Here is a 20,678-nt window from a genome sequence, read left to right as displayed (position 1 = left end):
ACGATCAAATACAGAGCTGCGAGGTACTGGTTAAAGGTGGGGAGACTAGATAAGGTAGACACAATAACCGGTGTGCCCATAGAGACGATACGTCACCTTAAAAGTTGGCGTTTGGATATATGGCAAGGTGAGTGGGATGTAAGTGATAAGGGACGTAGGCTGCACGAATTCCTCCCTGACGTAAGGGAGCGGTTGAGAATGAGACATATCGATCCCAGCCGCGGTATGGTACATTTCTTAACCGGGCACGAACCTTATCCCACGCACTTAAACCGCGTGAGTCTGAGGCAGACACCTACATGCATATGCGGGGAAGAAGGTTCCCCAGAACACACTGTCTTTTTCTGCGGGCAATACACGAACAATAGACATACACTACACTTAGATTACACAGATACAGACATAGATATATACACAGCAATAAGAGACGAAGAACAATGGGCACAATTAAACGCACTGACAAACAGTATTTCAAAAACAACACATGAAGAGTATATGCGGACACGACATCACAGACATGCCTATGTGCAGCGTAACAGAAATCTCCAGAGGATGGACAGCGATACCCACAGTGACAGTGAAAATAGTGACAATGAGGAGGAACAGGAGGAGGAAGCTGAGATGTGACAGTAAATAAGCAAATTGCTGGCAATCTAGCCAAGAAAACACCAAATGCTGTACAAGGATGCGCACCTAATGTAGTTAATACATAGGATTAGCAACAAATAGGATAAGAAACATTATTTCTCTACTAATAACAATTTGTGTGTGTGTGACTGGCGGTCAACGGCTCGATGAAACCATTCCGAGGTATTCACCGTCAATCACACTCGGTGATGGTACTAACATATCTCTCATCTATCCTATCTTCTTTTTATATTCTTCTTAAAAACAACAAAATTTTATTTATATTTCAACCTCAAATTATTGTTATTTTGAATCATTCTTTGTAAATGTTGTAGATAAAACAAAAGGAAAGAAAACTGTAAAAAGATGAAAAACGAAAATTGTAAGATGTACGACCTGTTTTAAACATCAGGTAACAGGTCTATAATTTGGCAATAAATAAATAAAAATAAAAATAAATAATTCGCGCTTGAGTTATTTAATGTCTTATGTAGACTGCTGGCTATTGAAATAGGAATACCACTAAGGCCTGAAGCAGCGCATTTCAAATTACCAGGAATTATAGAACATTCTTGGATAAGCAAATATGTAATATTTCAACACAGCTGCACAAAGAAACCAAAAATCTACATCCTATATATGAGGAAAGATTTTACAGCGGGTTTCTAATTTAGGATACACATTTGAATGCAGAGTGTGAGTCGTCTGTATTGTGCCTAATGTACGAGTAAGAAGGACAAAGGTCTACTAGGGTACGGCATTCGTCAACAGCAGGATCGTGGCGCAGAGTTTATCGATCCACGATACTACACCTCGCCTTGATCAGGAGTTCTCAGCTGTTATGCGAATATCGAGTGGATGTGCTCAGGAGGGCCGTACTCAACGCAAAGTAAGCTCTCGAACGGCCCCACGCGACTAGCGCCCGCGAGGGGACACAGCTTGTCAAAAGCACACACAAGTTCAAATGGCTCTGAGCACTATGGAACTTTACTTCTGAGGTCATCAGTCCCCTAGAACTTAGAACTACTTAAACCTAACTAACCTAAGGACATCACACACATCCATGCCAGAGGCAGGATTCGAACCAGCGACCGCAGCGGTTGCGCGGTTCGAGACTGTAGCGCCTAGAACTGCTTGGCAACTCAGGCCGGCCACACAGAAATGTCAAACACTGCACCAATTATTGCGGCTTCCTTCGGCTGTGCAGCAGAGAGAGGAGAGCGTCAGTGGTGCGTCCAACGAAAACATCAGAGTGACAGCACAATGTCATCCTGGTTCTGCGTATGGCATCACGATGGACGTATGCATATGTGGAATTTCCGTGAAGAACGAATGCCCCAGATCGCATTCGTCTTCGTCAAACTGGCCCCGTATTGCCATGGTGATGTGAAATGCCATTGTGTATGTAATACGACCACCTCTCATTGGCACAGCAGGTAATTTCGATACCGGGCGTTGTTTCTGGCGTGTTAAAGTCGGAGGCTGTGCCCTATCTTCGTGACTGCTGTTTCCAGCATCTTCTCCACATATTTTCTTTCCTTTTTTCAAATTTTTTGTACAGTAGCTGTCTCTGATCAGTGATAGCATGCATTCCAACATTCAAAGATGTTGAATGATTTAATAAAACAATAATTATACTTTTCACTTTATTGGCTATGATATAGCGTTACAAATACATAAATAATAAAAGAAGCATGAGTGATTATGGAGATGCAAGCGTATATGTCAAACTGTTGACCTATGGTCTAGATGGAATGAGGCGAGAGAAACTGGCACAGTCTTCTTAGTCTTGAAGTGGTTACGTGTGAGGAGGAGAAGCGCCCGCTGCGCTGTGTGTGTGTGTCATCACTGGACGTCCAGCAGGTGGGGTCAGGTGAGCTGCACCTCAGCCCTGGCCGTTGCCCACCAGCTGCACCACCTGCTGCTGGCACAGCATGAAGCGGCTCTGGTAGTTGTAGTCGAGCGCGCCCGAGCACCCGTAGCCGCCCAGCCGGTGGATCGCCGCGAAGTCGAAGCAGTCGATGCGCTGGTCACCGTTGCAGTCCTGCAACACAGCAGACAGCGCTCTGTTGATGGGGATGTCGCAATACGTCAGCGAGCAACACTGTACGAATATCCTTCAGGTGCGTTAACATTAAAACGTTTCCCGTGCAGGAAATTGTTTGGCTGTACCTTGATGCATTAATTCGTTTATAGCCTACCAAAGTTACGGCACCAGAGAGGCAGTTGTGATGTTGCGGTTCATAATGCAAACAAGACTACAGAAAAACCAAGACACATCCATAGAATTTCTTGACCTGGCGAAAGCCTGCGTCAGCGTCAGATGATGCAAGATGTTCGAAATTCTGACAAAAAATAGTGTAAGTTATAGGGAAAGACGGGTAATATACAATATGTACAAAAATCAAGAGGGAACGATAAGAGTGGAATACCAAGAACGAAGTGCTCGACTTAAAAAGGGTATAACGCAGGGATGTAGTCTTTCACCACTGCTGTTCAATCTACTGCGTACATCGAAGAAGCTATGACGGAAGTAAAAGGAAGGTTCAAGATTGCAACTAAAATTCAAGATGAAAGGATATCAGTGTTATGATCCGCTGATGACAGTACCATCTTCTGAAAGTGAAGAAGAAATACAGTACCTCTGAATGGAATGAACAGTCTAATGAGTACAGAATATAGATTCAGAGTAAATCCAAGAAAGACGAAAGTAATGAGAAGTAGCGGAAATGAGAACAGCAGGAAACATCAGGATTGGCAATCACGAAGTAGATGAAGTTGAGGATTTCTGCTACCTAAGGAGCAAACTGATCCATGACAAACGGAGGAAACAGGATATGAAAAGCAGATCAACACTGCCGAAAAGGACATTCCTAGCCAAGACAAATCTATTAGTATAAAACATAGGCTTTAACTTGAAGAAGAAATTTCTGAGAATGTGCTTTTGCAGCACATCATTGTGTGGTAGTGAAACATGGACAGTGGACTGTGGGAAATCGGATAAGAAGAGAATCGAAGCATGTGAGATGTGCTATTAAGGAGAATGTTGAAAATTAGGTTGTGTGATAAGATAAGGAAAGAGAAGGTTCTCCACAGAATCGGCGAGGAAAGGAATATACGGGAAACATTAAACAGACGAAGGGACATGATGGTAGGACATCTGTTACGACATCGTGGAATAACTTCCATGGTACAAGACGGAGCTGTAGAGGGTGAAAATTGTAGAGGAAGACAAAGATTGGAATACATCCAGCAAATAATTGAAAATGTAGGCTGCAAGTGATACTCTGGAATGAAGAGGTTGGCACAGGAAAGGAATTCGTGGTGGGCCGCATCAAACCAGCCAGACGTCTGATTACTCAAAAAAATCAAATAAAAAATAAAAGCCTATTCAACACAGCTATGGTAATGAATTATTTTCCCTCATATCAGTGTACTCCAATTAGACACAGTTGTAGACAATGAGAATATTAAAAACAATAGATATTTAAATACACAACCATAACGATGATTGCAATACGGATCTATCGGATACCATGATCTAATCATTTAACTGTAATTCACTGCCATGTCTGTTGTGTATTAAAAATTCATTTTTTGGGATCAGAACGATACAAAACATGTCTGCGTGTCTGCTCGCAAACTTGTCATTTAGTGTACACTTGGCACAAACCAAAGCGTTCATGCGCAAATGTTAACCAGTTGGTGTAAGTCGATAACGTAACTGATTATGATAGAAACAGAGTACCTATGAGGCAGGCTTGGGTTTTAAAAAGAGTCATAAAATGAAAGTAATTATGTAGTTTTAACAAAAGAGAAAAATCTCGATATAGTTTTCATTACAATGAACGGTTTCGGCTTAATTATGGCAACTTCAGTTCTAAAATATAGGGAAGATAGTAACACAGCACAGTGGCTTCAGGTATCAGTTAACATCCCCTCCACATTTCAGTTCTTTAGATGCTCTAATTTGGGCTTCGTTCATCTATATACACAAAAATATAAATGTTCGTTTGTTCAAAGTCTTTAATCTCAAAAAAAAAGTTCTTCAAAGAGTACTTCGAAATTTTGACACAATGTTGGATTCTAATACCTGCATGTTTTTGTTTACGTACTCGATTGTCATCTAAAATACAGAAATACATATGTAATATGTCAAGGGGGAAACTGTTAACAAAAGTCTCAAAAATATATTGCCCGATTTACTTCATATTTTTAGATGATACTTCAATCAACATTCGGATGCATATAGGCTGTATTATTCTTTCTACCAAGGTGATCCTAGCCTAGTTATACGAGGACTATGTTCACTTGTCGATAGAAGTGGAAGTTCTCTTTACTGGTAACCCTGAGCAATACGCATAGAGTGATTATGTTGGAAGAATCGCTTACTACGACGACTGAAACGTGCTATACCGCTGTATTCCTGTTCTCGAGAGCTATCTAATATAGAAAGTACGTAGTTGCATTTACTAAACCCGTAGTTGCTTCAGTATTCTGATAAATAAAGAAGTCGTGAATTTAACCATTCAGCATACTAGTTGCCTCTTTACACTCTCACTAGTCGGAAACCTAGCTTCGGTATCTGATCGATTTATAAAATATCGGCGTCAGCTTTACATAGCGTTATAATGCTGCCACATGTATTTTCAGGATATTTCATAACATTAAGCACAAATTGTAAAAAAAAAGAAACTAGACAGAAATAACAAACGATGGCAGCATAAATGGAATTTTGTATTACTGTGCGAATCAACATCCCGGTTGTTTTACGAATTTTTGTGGTTTAAATGACACAAAATTTTACGAAAATCACATTTCCAGCAAATTTTCATGGTTGCAACAATCGACATCAGTTTAATGCGCAGCATGATCAAAGACAGAATTTTACTATATTCTTTTTGGTAACTACTTTCTGAGATCAAGATGAAGAAAACTAAAAATATGCCGGAACTCTTAGTTATTCATGACTTTATTCTTATGATAAGACAGTCTGTTCGCTAACATGTAAAACCTCGTCTTTGGAATGGTTATGCAGGGTGAGGTAAAAGCCTGGAAACACCCCAATAAAAGTTGAACGCTCTGAGGAATTATAATGACGTCTGGTATGGGGAGTCTGTAACTGGGGGCGCAACTCGTAGGAGCTATGGCGACAGCGGCGGCCATCTTGAAATCCGCCATCTTGGATTTGTGTTACCTGTTTCAACTGGGAAGGGCGTCATGTGGCACATTATTTTGAACTGCCTCTTTCTCAAGAATATGTATTGTAGCGTATTGTATGATACTGGGGACCTAGAAACGATGGAGAGGCTCCGTCCCCGCCGTAGCCCGCAGTGGTTGACAACCCCACAACAGGCTACAGCAGTCCACTCACCCCTCCGCCACCCCACACCGAACCCAGGGTTATTGGGCCCCCCAATTAGATTAGATTAGATTTACTTTCATTCCAATTGATCCGTAGTGAGGAGGTCCTCCAGGATGTGGGACATGTCAGAAAAACAACAATACATGACAAATATTTACAACTAAAACAAATAAGCTAATGTACCATTCCACAGATCCCAAGTGGAATGATCGTCATTTTTTAATGAACACTATATGAAAGAGTCATTTTAGAAATACTGATGCACTGAATTTAAAATAAAAAAGATTTTTATTTATTTATAACGTAATAAACATGTAATACAACTACTACAATACTTATTTACAATTAACACATTACTGAACTGAAATGGTGCAGAAGTTAGATTGTACTTACACACACACACACAAACACACAAACACACACACACATTTTCAATGAACACATAACTGCACTGAAATTGTGCAGAAGTTATATTGTACTTATATACAAATCAGTTGGTTTTACTGAGAAATTCATAAATGGAGTAGAAGGAGTTGCCCACCAATAAATCCTTTAGGCTTCTCTTAAACTGTATTTCATTGGTTGTTAAGCTTTTTATGGCTGCTGGCAAGTTATTGAAAATGTGTGTTCCTGAATAATGCACACCTTTTTGTACAAGACTAAGTGACTTTAAATCCTTGTGAAGATTATTCTTATTTCTAGTATTGATTCCATGAATTGAGCTGTTGGTTTGAAAAAGTGATATATTTTTAATGACAAATTTCATTAAGGAATAAATATATTGGGACGCAGTAGTTAGTATCCCTAGTTCCCTAAACAGGCTTCTGCAGGATGTTCTTGAGTTCACACCACATATAACTCTTACTGCACGTTTTTGTGCCTGGAAAACTTTAGCTTGGCTTGATGAATTACCCCAAAAAATAATCCCATATGACATTATGGAATGAAAGTAAGCATAGTATGCCAGCTTTTTCATTTTTATATCCCCTACGTCTGACAAAATTCGCAGTGCAAACAGAGATTTGTTAAGAAGCTCCAGCAGTTCTGTGGTGTGCTCCTCCCAGTTGAATTTATTATCAAGCTGTAATCCCAAGAATTTAACACTGTCCACTTCTTCTATCTTCTTGTCATCGTATGCTAGACATACACTCGTGGGACACCCCTTACAAGTTCTGAACTGCATGTAGTGTGTTTTTTCAAAGTTTAGTGACAAAGAATTGGCTAGGAACCAGTGATTAATGTCCACAAATATTTTATTGGCTGATCTTTCTAAGACTACACTTGATTTGCTATTTATTGCAATGTTTGTATCATCGGCAAATAGAACGAACTTGGCATCTGGTAATGTTACTGATGGAAGGTCACTGATATACACAAGAAAAAATGGACACCCCCTCCCCCTATCCCCCTCGGGAGCATCTCACACTAGACGAGTGTAATCCCAATGTTTGCGTGGCCGAGAAATTATAGTGTACGCGTACATGGGGGAAGTGTTTGCGGAGCAATTGCCGGCATAGTGTAACTGAGGCGGAATAAGGGGAATCAGCCCGCATTCTCCGAGGCAGAAGGAAAACCGCGTTAAAAACCATCCACAGACTGCCGGCACACCGGACCTCGACACTAATCCTCCGGACGGATTCGTGCTGGGGACCGGCATACCTTCCCGCCCTGAAAGTAGCGCGTTAGACCGCACGGCTAACCGGGCGGGCTCAGGAATATGTAGGTGAAACCTGTTTTAAGATATCTTTATTTGTGTAGAAGTTATGACCTGTTAAAGTTTGAAATTATAAGGAGGTGTTTAATTCTGTTTACTGTTACAGGTGACCCACAGGGGCTCTAACGCAGCAGGAAGGCATTTAAATTGTGTTAATGAGTGGTGGATGAAGTTCCAGAGTGATTACTGCTGACTTCAAGGCCCAGTATTCTGAAAGAAATAATTTTCACATATGACTGTATCCAAGTTATTGGACAAATTTCGTGCAAGAGCTTCTGTGGTGGACAAGTCACACAACGGACGTCCAATAACAGCCATCTACGAGTAGACTGCAACAGCAATTTGTGGCGTCGTCTGTGAAAGTCCACATCAACAATATGCGGTGTCAGTCAGCGTTGCACACGCACGAATGGCAGCCGTACAAGTTACAGTTGTAACAGAATCTCTCGGAGGATGACTCTGATAGGCAGGTGCAGTTTGCAGAATCCGTCCTGGATCAGGGAAACAGGAATCCAAACTTCGTAGGACAGGTACTGTTCAGTGACGAAGCTAATTTTTATGTGCAAGGAGATGTAAATAAACAGAATCATCGTTACTGATCAGATTCAAACCCCTCGTGAGTGTGTCCCTGTAAAGGCGCTGGTGATGAAAAAGCGATGGTTTGGTGTGGGATTTGGGACACTAAAATCGTGGGTCCATTGTTTAGTGATGTAACCTTGAATGGGGAGAGGTATCTTAACATGCACTGTTGAATCTGCACGGTGATTTCCCAACCTTTTTCCAAGAAAGCGGTGCTTCTCCCCACTATGGCACTGAAGTCAAAGAATTTCTGGAGGAACAGTTTGGAGGTCACTGGGTAAGAAGAAGCAGTTCTATCGAATGGCCATCACGGTACCCTGACCTTACACCTCTTTTATCCGTGGGGTCATTTGAAATCAGTTGTGTATGACGTAAAAATCAACAATGGAACCTATCTTTGCCGGCGTGTTGAGGAGGCGTGTGTCTCTGTTGACCCACAAATCCTGCGACGCGTGCAGCAGGACTGGCAAAAACTCAGGTTGTGTGTCCAGTGCAATGGAGGTCATATGGTGCATATGCTGTAATGCCGACTCTGATAAGTGTCTTATACTTTAACAGGTCATAACTTCGCCACAAATAAAGATATCTTAATTGCACGTGTCTATTCCTGAGAAAGAGGGAGTTCAAAATGATGTACCACATGAACCGCTTCCCATTTGGAACACGTGACTCAAATCCAAATGGCTGATTTCAAAATGGCCACCGCTGTCGACATAGCTTCTAGAAGTTGGGCCCCCACTTACAGCCACCCCATACCAGATGCCATTATGATTCCTCACACCGTTCGACTTTTACAGGGGTGTATCCGGACTTTTGCCTCACCCTGTAGTTACGTTACATTAAATACGTGAAACAGAGATTCTTTGGAGCTAGCTCTGGCGGCCAGTTCTGTTTACAAGTTCAATTTGTCAGTGCTTAGCATCAGATCCGAAAACGCTTTGCGTCGATGTGTCAACCTTGTTAACATTCTGGTGTAAAGTTTTCGCGATGCACGCTGCTCTACGGAGGATGACATCTTCAGCCGCAGGCATGTCAGAAAAAAAAAAAAACCCACATGAACGAGGTTTCGTATGTAGAGCAAAACATAATGTGGAACTTTTATCGAATAATGATTAGTAATGCAGATTCACTTTTTTACTGCTTGAACCGAGTATTAAACTAATAGTTAATTCGAAAACGTTTATTCGGTACTCAACGTATAACCTGTAACACATTTGTAAGACGTGTTTTATACAACCTGTTTAGTGTTTGCCACTGTGTGTTCGTTTCGTGTTAGGAAGTGTTAACCGCGACAACGACAAAGCACGATGTTTCCCTGTCGGTAATTGTGAGACTTATGCATTTTGCTGAAGAATATTTCCTGGTGTAGGTCGTTTCACAGACGCTCTCTAAGTACAGTATACTTAACAAAAAATTGTAGATGTAGCGTTATTGAAAATGATCTAGACACTTTCAGGTGATTGTAAAAAATGTTTCTACTGACGTATGGTATAGTATGATTATATTTATGGATACAGAAACCCAAGAAGTTTCTTTTGCTACAGTTAGTTCCAGCAACATGGCTGCCAGACCAACGGTGGAGGAATTTTGCGTGATGGAATTCTGCAAGAGTGAGTCTTCAACTGCAGAGCCTCGGAAATTCAGGAACACATTTAACAAGGCTCGAATTACCAGACAATCGGTTTACGAATTGGTGCAGAAGTTTAAAGAAGGTTTCTTTGTTAATGCAAAAACAGAGCGTGGCCATTAACGTCTGAAGAACACTTGAGAAGGTCAGGGAAACTTTCCGAATTGGACTATAGACTGGATATGTGTCGTGTGACTAACGGTTCACACATTGAACATTTGTGAACATGAGACAAAAAAATTCTCGAGTTCCTGTTCCTATACATATATCGACACAATACCCTACGTCAATACAAACATTTTTACAAATACTTCAAAGTTATAAGATCATTTTGACTAACACAGTATTATAGGTCGACATTACTTGTAAGTCAACTGAGGGAGATGCTCACATACTATGCCACTGTCGCCTGCATGTAATAAGAGACACGGATTAAGTGAATGACATATTTCGTCAAAGGCTGTAATTTCAGAGCTGCACTACTGTCAGTCATAACTATTAGTTCCATATCATGGCACCAATTGTTTATGTTTGACTATGGGATAACGGTGAAACTGCAATAGCAAAACAAAAACGTCTACCGTCTACCTTAAGGAATTCGTACTGGTTCACGGTCCTTGTCGCTAGTAGTTAAACAGGCCGTCTACCTTACGGAATTCGTACTCGTCCGGATCTCTGTAATTAGCAGTTAAATAGATATGCAGCTGTACTTCAATTCTGATCGTATTACTTTGTTCTATCTTTTTTGTTAATTCCCTGAATAGTCTTCGATAGGTAATATGATAACGAAGCAGCCTATGAAACGTTAACTTATCCATTGCCATCCATGGGAAATAGAGAGAGAGAAAAATTTACTTCATAGCTACAGTATTATACGTCAGCAGATAACTTCGCAGAGTATTGTCTATAAAATTGTAGTCTGTTTCTTGGAATATAAGGTCAAATGTGATAATAGTAAAGGTGTTGGCGGTCCATTTCGATTAGCAGACGTAAAATGTGCAGAGGAGGATTGACTGATTTTGCACTGTCATAAATTTATAATGCAGTAAAACTATTGTAAAATCATCGAAGCAGGAAGACTGGCTACGGAATAATAAGTATTCGTCAAGAAATAAAAATTGTTCCTCGTCTTATTCTCTGTAACACTGGCAGAATAGAGCGAAACACACGGTCGCGGGTGGACAGACTCAGACAGACGGCGCCTAGAGTAATCGTTTAGCATTTTCACACTGCACAAAAAACTACGGGCATGCGTTTTTCACTTACCTGACCGAACTTGGACATGTAGCCTTGGACGACGCGCGCTGCACAGAACGGCTCCGTGACGCATCGCACGTACGCTGCAACAGCAAAAAGACAGCCGTCACTAACAGTCGTACTCACTGTCAGCTGCAGATAGTTCCAGACGACAAGCAACTTTCACCTGTCATTTGTTAGTCAATCACATAGTTATTATCCACACTTTTTTCCTTTAGTTGACCTTATTTACTCTCACGATCAGATTGTGAATAGACCATGACATTCTCACCTTGCGGAAGAATAAAACGTGAACCTTAACATCATCGACAAGTACCCTTATAATGTTATAGACGATTTGAAAAATTGTAAGAGCAGACGGAAACAAAGACGTACTGGAAGACATTAGATATTACAAAATATGCAGGGACTAACATGGACGCGCCTACGTGAAGAAGGTAATACACTATCTGATAAAAAGCGTCCGGACACCTACCACTGGACAATAATAGGGATGTGTCCACCCTTCGCATTTATGTTGATTTTCATTCTGCTGGGGACCCTTTCGGTGAAGTGTCTGAATGTCTGTGGTGGAATGGTAGCCCATTCTTCTTAAAGAGCCGAAACACGTGAAGGTAGCGATGTTGGACGCTGGGTTCTGACGTGAAGTCTACGTTCTCACTCATCCCGAAGATGTTCCAGTGAGTTCAGAAACGGTCTTTCACTGTCTTCCTCTATAATTTTTACCCTCTAGCGCTCCCTCTACTATGACGGAAGTTATTCCCTGATGTCTTAGCAAGTCCTATCATCCTACCCCTTCTTCTTGGCAGTTTTCCATATATTTCTTTCCCCGTTGATTCTGCGGAGAACCTCCTCATTCCTTATGAGTCCATCTATTTTTCAACATTATTCTGTAGCACTACATCTCAAATGCATCAATTCTCTTCTGTTCTGGTTTTCCCACAGTCCACGACTGTCATACAATGATGTACTACAAACTTACTTTCTCAGAAATTTCTTCCTCAAATTAAGGCCTACGTTTGATACAAGTAGAATTCACATTCCCAGGAATGTCCTTCATGTTAGTGCTAGTCTGTTTTTCACGTCCTCCTTGCTTCGTCCGTCATGGGTTATTTTGCTGCCTAGGTAGCAGAATTCCTTAACTTCATCTACTTCGTGATCAGCAATCCTGACGTTAAGTTTCTCACTGTTCAAATTTCTGCTACTTCTCATTTTCGTCTTTCTTCTACGTACTCTGAAACCAATCTATTCAACATATTCTGTAATTCTGCTTCACTTTCACTGACGATAGCATTGCCATTATTGAATCCTATCATTGACAGCCTTTCAACTTGAATTTTAATCCAACTCTTCAACTTTTCTTTTATTTCCGTCATTCCTTCTTTGATGTTGTCAAGAATGTTATTGTCCGCGAACCACTGATTAGCAGATTTTACTTTCTGACAGGGTAAATTATCAGGCTGATACAATTAGTCATTATCTCCGAACCGTCCTCTATTGTACGTAGTATACAATGCTGTAAAATGTGTTAATATCCTTCCGCATTTAGCGTTTCATTAAGCGCTGAAAAAGGAACACACTCTAATCACGAAAATCACCTCCATACCGTGTAGCACCACTCCCCCAAACTTCACAGCTGGTACCGTACATGATGTCATGTCTTGCAGGCATTCGCGACATCCAGCGGATTGCCACAGCGTTATTCGTCACTCCAAGTCACTCGTTCTCAGTCATCCGCTGTGCAGCAACGTCGCTCTTTCCACCTCCTCAAGCGTCGCTTACCATTGACTACAGGTATGCGTAGCTTATGAGGAATTGCTCTATGATCGAACCCATTTTAACTTCCTACACACAGTCACTGTGGCAGCTGGACTGCTGGTAGCACTTTGGAACTCACGAGTGATCACTTCTGCTGATTTCACGAGATTTTTTACTACGAACGTCTGCAATGTTCGACGGCTCCTGTTCGTCAGTACATAATGTCTGCCTTGTCTTGGTTTATTTGTGGTTATTACCTCGCGTTTCCACTTCACAGTCACATCATCAACAGTCTACTTGGACAGAGTTACAAGGTTTGAAAAGTCCCTCATGGATTTACTGGGTGACATTCAAGGACTATTCCCCGTTCGAAACCACTGAACTCTTCTGACACAGCAGTTCAGATGTTGCTGCTTTTCTACTAGTAACACAATACTCCCCCCCCCCCCCCCCTTACTTGTATACTGGCCGGTCCGCCTTTCGTTATAAATGGTAGTCAATTTCTGACTACTATGGGCATCTGGCAACTTTTTTTATCAAATAGAGTATTTGGAGAAATCAAGAGGATGCCGTTATTGAGCAGTGGGTGCCCAATGAATGATGTATTTATGATAGAAAGTAACAGATACTAAGGTCAATGCGGTATACCGGACTCCGACTGGTGTAAAAGTTTCCATATAATCACAGGCACCACAACAAGTAGGTTCAAATGGATGGAGGGTGCAGATTAGGCTACTCAGAGATGAAGAATCGCGCCCAGCACAGACTAGCGTGCAGAGTTGCATTAAAACATTAGTTTGATTAACGACCACAACAACGGCGTATTCAATATTCCAGGAGTCAGGATGGCGGTATCACTCCACCGGAGCATGAGGATGTGAAACATATCGACAACGACAGAGCTGTTAAAATATGTAGATGTTGTGAATAAAGAAAAGTGAATAATATTTTAGCGGAGCACTTCAATTTCTTCTTTCAATGAAATCAGGGAAAACCTAAATCAGGTGGGTACCGCGATTCTGAACGATAGTTGTGTACATATCATATCGTGCTGATAAATAAAATAAAAATAAAAAGATATCTACTTGGGTTTGCCACTGAGTTGTTTCACTCCTAGGCTCCCTGACTCGATACTACTTTCCCTTTTGCAGAATAGCTGAATACTCATGTTGCCGTTGAAATGAAATGGCTCTGAGCACTATGGGACTTAACGTATGAGGTCATCAGTCCCCTAGAAGTTAGAACTACTTAAACCTAACTGACCTAAGGACATGACACACATCTATGCCCGAGGCAGGATTCGAACCTGCGACCGTAGCAGTCACGCGGTTCCGGACTGAAGCGCCTAGAACCGCCCGGTCTAAATGTACTTTTCGTTGAGTCGAAGTTTTCACATAGGATTGCCAGCTTCTTCAACACCTCAGTGAGGGACGCCAATGACAAGTTCAATTTTTGACTAAGGTCAGTTGTTATTTCATTTCGGGAAGTACATGCACAAGTAGTACGCAGAAAACTTACATCAATCACTTTAGTTTAAAATAATGTGTTAATTATCACACTTTTCTGAATACATACACAGCCGTTTAACTCGTTTCACAGGTGAATTAGACGTTATTACTTTGATGTTAATCGTATTCGTACAACAAACAACTAATGTCGAGCGCTGACTCTTGACGACTGACTTCTACTGTCTATGCGCAACTGCTGTTACTTCGGAGATGTTTTTAGTATTGCCTTATAACGTAACTTCATAGCATTACTTAGTAATAAAGTTAGTTTGACAGTTGCCTTAGACTACTGTTGTGTACATAGTTCCGCGTAGTCAGCGCGTACACAACTTTCCCAATAGAGAGCGCCCCACTAAGCACAACAGCGCAGGCGCAACGCTCGTCCGTCTCCGCACTACGAGATGGTGCTGCCATAGAGACGGACTAAATTCAGCTTCCGCCCATCCGCGTATTAATATGTAACGCAGCCAATCTAATTGCTGCTAACGTAGAACCTTTTCTCCTCGCGGATCACACTCGCGCAGTGATACATGAACGCGCGAGGTATTATAAAGAGTGTACAGACCTCCGATTAGTCAGTCTGCATTTGTCTGCACCAGTCTGTACGAGTTATACATTTAATTGTACCAGTCTGTAGTCAAGTTTCAGTCTGCGCGTAATGAGATTACTATATTCCTGTACATAGCAATGAAGATAAATGTATAGACACTTTCTTCAAGTATCAGACATATGTGAGAATAAGATTAACGTACCAATACCAAAGGAACTTCAGATTGTCAATTGAAAATAGCATCCAGAACCAAGTTAAGTAATTTTTATGCTTGTTATTATTTTAATAAATGTGTGTGAAAATTAATCAAGTACTCTAAGCGTGCAAGTGGCATTTCTATCGTCTGACCTAACGGCAGAAGATAAACACGCCACGATAAGACCACGAGACATATTGCTGACACTCGCCTACTTCGTTAGAGCGACAAGTGAAATAATGTGATGGTGTGTGTACTGAAGGTCTTACAGTACGCACACCACAACTGCGTTTTAAATAAGGCAAAGTCAAATTTGAAAGAATTAATAACAAATAAGTAACTTGATGTATTATCGTACAGTGGTGCAGACAAAAGTGTTATATGGCAAATTCATACCTACTTCACTACACTGACCAGCGACTTATAGGCCTGACATTCATGTAATTTCGATAGATGTATTAAACTCATTAAATCAGTAAGAGGAAAAATATTAAATACACAGTTTCAGTAGCTCGCACAGTGGCCGTACGTGATAATTTTTTTATCCCTGAAACCCGGGAAGCTGTTTACAAAACGAGTGTTAGCAACCTATTTACACTCGCGCGTGTGCAGTTACATAGGGCATGAACCGTGCGTACCTCCGTCGCTGTTGGGGTCGTCCTGTGCGATGACGGGCTTGCCGGCGTCTGCCCAGTACGCCCAGGTGATGCGGAAGAGGCCGCACACGTCGCCGTTGCAGCCGAGCGTGCGGTTGCAGCCGGAGACCGCCTCGCAGATGCAGCCCAGGCACAGGTCGGACACGGGCGCCTGCGGGTTGCCCGTCGCCGGCAGCTGGCCTGTTGGCACACAACCACAGCCCTCACGTCACCGCCGTCTTTACGGAGGACCTTCCACGGCAGCAGGGAGCATACTCACAGTATGACTATTTTAAGAACTAACATCATAAGAAACAAGCATTAGTGAATTGGGTGTGTAAGGAATAAACTGCAGTAAAACACATTTCTCTTTACCGGTTAGGAGACACTTATAGAAGAATACACGGAAGATTTCATCGTACTAGTTTATATATTTGTATATTGTTAACATTTGCAGCTATTCTTCCTCAGTTGCTAGCTCAAAATTTTTTAAAGAGCTGCTACGAAACACATCTAACTCGAGCTTACACGGAAATGCAACCAGGTAACGTAGTAGACAACCGCCGATATTTCGACAATCGAACACGCCATCATGTTAAAGTGACAAATTTTACGAAAGTTACCTGCTCCTCTATGACCGGGACCGAGCCAATCATGAACCTAAATATAGTATATACAGAAAGACAACACATTCCAAAGAACTAGCGTCACCACACAACCAGAAATGGCCGTCGGACGATATCGATAGTGAAACATTAAGAAATTAATTAGTAATCTGGCAGAATTCCCGTAAGTGATGTGAACATTCAACACACCGGGAGAAGCTGAAGTTAAGCTTACAGTTAACCAAATAATTATTATAATAATTACTTGCTTTGTAAACGACTGAAGACACGTAAAACAAATAGGTAAAGTAATATTGGTTACAATTACAAATGAAAATTTATTTCCAATATTCTAGCAATAGTTATTATTTTCTAGGTGTTCGAGAAGCTGTACCCCTCTTGACAACATTCATTTGGGGAAATAACAGTTCTATTGATATCTGCACTTTGATAGAGACGAAAAACGTTGTTTCCAGTGTTGGTGCAGTCTAACATGAACGGTCGCGACACTCACTGCTGCAAAAAGTGTTACCGTGTGACGCTCGGTACGACACTAGCGTCCCAAGCGGCGAGAAAGCAGCCGTAAAATTAATGTTTGTCTTTAATAATTTATATGCTTAATTAACGAAATATATTTTTTATTTTTGCTTTCCAAGCATTAATAATTTATCAACAGACACGAATGATTGTGAAGTAAATGTAAAAACAACGGAAACTCAGTGATTCAGTGACGTAGGCTACAACTTTTTCGTGAAGAAATACTTTCCAATATACCTTCACCTTACTAGGTTGAAAGCACGAGAAACTAAACACATATTTCATGCACAAAAAGGATATATTTCTTTTGTTGTCTGTTCTTGTTATGATAGGCGCTTTCCTAACTTGTAAAAATTTTGTATGGAGTATAATGATTTGCATGTTCTTACACCACATTCGACTTTCTAATACTTGAATATTTTTGTAAATCTAATTATTTTTGCTTCAAAATCGAATCTGTTGAAGATTTCTCCTCTTCTTGGGAACTGTTTTATTGCTTCCGCTGTTTTTATTATCGGTCTGTGTGTTTTTTCCTTCAAGTACAGTTGTGTTGGCTTATTTGGTACGTTAAACAACGTGCATTCCATACAAGTTTTCTACGTTTCACTTTCATTGATTTAACAGGATGTGCAGTAAAAAAACTTTATCTTGTTGAGTTTATACGCGACATATTTCTACGAATGGTGAGGTTTTCTGCTTTTTACTAGCAATTTTTTGGTATTAAAAATCACGACATTCTTCAATAAATATCTACAGGTTACCTCAAATCATTAAAAAAAACTTATGTAACGTAGCGGTTCACACTTCCCAGTGCCCTGAGGAAGGCAAAAAATAGACAAATGTGGTGTCTTTTTCTTGTTGCTGCAATTTATTGGGCTACAGACGATGCTATTTTTAAAAATCATTCTACATGCCAGTATAAGCAATTACGATTCTCTTTCGCTTTCACAAGCTTACACCGAACTCAATAGTTTAACTTCCTGCCAGCTTGGCGCGCTGTTATCGCAATAGGTAAGAAAAACAAGGCGCAAGTCACGACTGTTATGTTACTCTGTGGTATTATATTACTTAGTCTCAGTATTGGATTGTTTCAGTTGTGAAGCCTTGGCAGGTGTTAGCAACGCTGTTAATGAGCGATTCGTTGCGTTTGTGTGGGTGCACGAATGTCCACGGACAGGCTAAATAATTACAACGATTTTATGTGCGTTTAGAGAAGACTTTAACAATACCCGCCCTCTAAAACAGCTCTGCTTAATTGGGAGAAACGTGTTTTTGTTTCAGATGTGCAGTGGATGCGAGAGTAAGACGAGCCGCTTTCGCTCAGTCAATCGGGAGAATGTACTCTCTCTTAAAAAAACAGCTGAACTTCAAATACCATGACCAATGCATGACCACATTAAGAATGATTTGAGTATGGATTGAATTAGACCAGTGTTTTGGCTCTGTCGACGGGACTTTAATCCCTTATCTTCTTTCCTTCAGTTTTTATGAAAGAATTATCTGACAACAACATAGAACAGTGAGTTTCAACCTGCCATGCTTTGGTGGGACAATTTCAAAATACCATGTCTCGCTCAAGAGTGTTATTTTCTTATGAATGTACGACATACCGCGGTTCTTACTGGAATCTGACCTTCTGGATTAAAAAGAATCCTTCTTATCTGTAAAAGCTGGAAGGAAACCATCTCATGAGCAGCAATCTTATCATGATTCCTCTTTGGTCGATTACTTTTTGAAAGTACATGCATGGAAATTTTTGTCTAGATATGTTGCGAACATCGTTTTAATACCTCATCTCAAAGACAAGGAATCATTGATCAGCAGGAGGGAGCTCCATTTCATTTTTCTACTGAGGTGTGTCAATTCCTTGATAAACAGTTTCCAGGCTGCTGAATTGGGTGTGGTCTAGGAACATCTCCAGCCTCATTGAAATGGCCATCATGGAGCCCGTTCCTTATTGCACAAGACAGCTCATTGTGGGGAACAATTAGCTCCCATATGGCTCAACGTTGGTACAAGACTAATGAAGAATTACGCAAAGGTCGTTGAAAGCATAACTGCTGACACAAGCCTTAAAATGTCAAGGAAAATACGGAGACGCATAGCTCTCGGTATAAGGTACGGCAGTGCAATTACTGATCCGCCGGATACAAAGGTCTATATTTGAGTAGTCCAGTATTCAGCACAAAATATATTATTTTGCCCTAAGGGCGCGGGGATTTTTCGGACACACTGTACAAAACGTACCTTCGTAGAAACTCTTCCCCCTGCCCTGAAATAGGGAGAGATTCTGATGACAGAACCTTCACATCATACTGAATTTTCAAAGTCAGAGACCAGGTACAATTTCGTAATTATAATCATTTGTGTATTTCAAGGCACCTGATCTATACTGTACTAATTTCATTAATCCGGGGGCCACTTTTACAAGGGTATTGGACGTATCATGCTATCACAGTTTAAGACGTAAATGTACTCGTGTTAAAATTCCCAATATTTTGAACAGATATTTACAATGAGCATGATCGCTATGATGATAAGATTCTCATGGCTCTTTTCTATAGCTTGAAAACTGTCCATATATTTTGTGCATTTCTTCCTCACCGAAAGAATCCATAGCTAGGAACTGAGTTACGTATGAATAGTATGCTGCTAAAAGACTTGGCCGTTACTGATAATAGGACTGTAAGGGGCCGGCCGCGGTGGCCGTGCGGTTCTGGCGCTGCAGTCCGGAACCGCGGGACTGCTACGGTCGCAGGTTCGAATCCTGCCTCGGGCATGGCTGTGTGTGATGTCCTTAGGTTAGTTAGGTTTAATTAGTTCCAAGTTCTAGGGGACTTATGACCTAAGATGTTGAGTCCCATAGTGCTCAGAGCCGTTTGAACCATTTTTTGACTGTAAGGGCATAACGTGCTAATGACATTCCGTTTGGAAGTATCTTTGTTCGCAGCACTTCAACTAAATCAATATTCATTCCTTCAAAAGTGTTTGTTACTCAGACTGTAGAGGCACCAATTACATAAAATATATTAAATTTAACAGTGTAATTTTCCCCTTTCAGACTGAAATTCTCGGAATTTGTTTTCATTGTGTTCCGGATAACATAATGGGAAACTTTCGTTTGTTTTGTTGTAAGAATCTCTTGTTTTCCCTACGACTATTATACTGCTGCCATCAGCGAAGAGAATTTTTTTTGTCCAATGGGAACACCAATAACGGTGTAAGGGCAATGAAAAAGCTTCCGTTTAAAGACGGTGCTACAGCATATATGTAACGTAGGGCCACTCCGATGCGGCTGTATAAGCATCGACATGTAGGCAAGGAGCTAATGTGGTATTCGCGTCTTTCCTACTTGTATGCTGTAAATACGGAAACGTGGACTGTGGTACGGTTATTACCAAATGCGTCCAGGCAGGACCAACGTACTGTTACTCTCTTCTTGGCTGCCGAAGGATAAAACCGGTAGACATCGGTCAGAGAAGGAAGAATGTCTGTCAAAAACCACCGTTGTGGAATGGTACGACAAGGGATGCGGCTGCTTCATGATAACGCACCTCCCCACACAGCCAATGTCATGACACATTAGTCACACCAACTCAGCTGGGAGATATTCGGTCACCCGCCCTATACTCCCGGTCTCTCCCCACGTGACTATCACGACTGCGGTCCCTTAAAATAGGACTTGAAGCGTCGATGATTCCTGTCATACAAAGTGCAGCA

At 41.2% G+C, this 20,678-nt stretch overlaps 1 protein-coding gene across 1 annotated transcript in view; it reads right to left on the bottom strand.

The window, feature by feature from the left end:
- Positions 1 to 2,259: 2,259 nt before the first annotated feature.
- The window catches only part of LOC126236866 (lysozyme-like), a 34,586-nt gene continuing 16,167 nt past the window's right edge, over positions 2,260 to 20,678 (bottom strand). Inside the window, exons 2-4 of the mRNA XM_049946486.1 lie at positions 15,820 to 16,017; positions 11,179 to 11,252; positions 2,260 to 2,671 (exon numbers count right to left, since the gene is read on the bottom strand). Of these exons, the coding sequence (XP_049802443.1) occupies positions 2,513 to 2,671; positions 11,179 to 11,252; positions 15,820 to 16,017 (431 nt within the window). The 3' untranslated portion in view covers positions 2,260 to 2,512. The remainder of the gene's footprint in view (positions 2,672 to 11,178; positions 11,253 to 15,819; positions 16,018 to 20,678) is intronic.

Source organism: Schistocerca nitens, chromosome 2 (assembly GCF_023898315.1).
Source record: "Schistocerca nitens isolate TAMUIC-IGC-003100 chromosome 2, iqSchNite1.1, whole genome shotgun sequence".
NCBI lineage: Eukaryota > Metazoa > Arthropoda > Insecta > Orthoptera > Acrididae > Schistocerca > Schistocerca nitens.
This window is presented reverse-complemented; position numbering and strand designations above follow the sequence as displayed.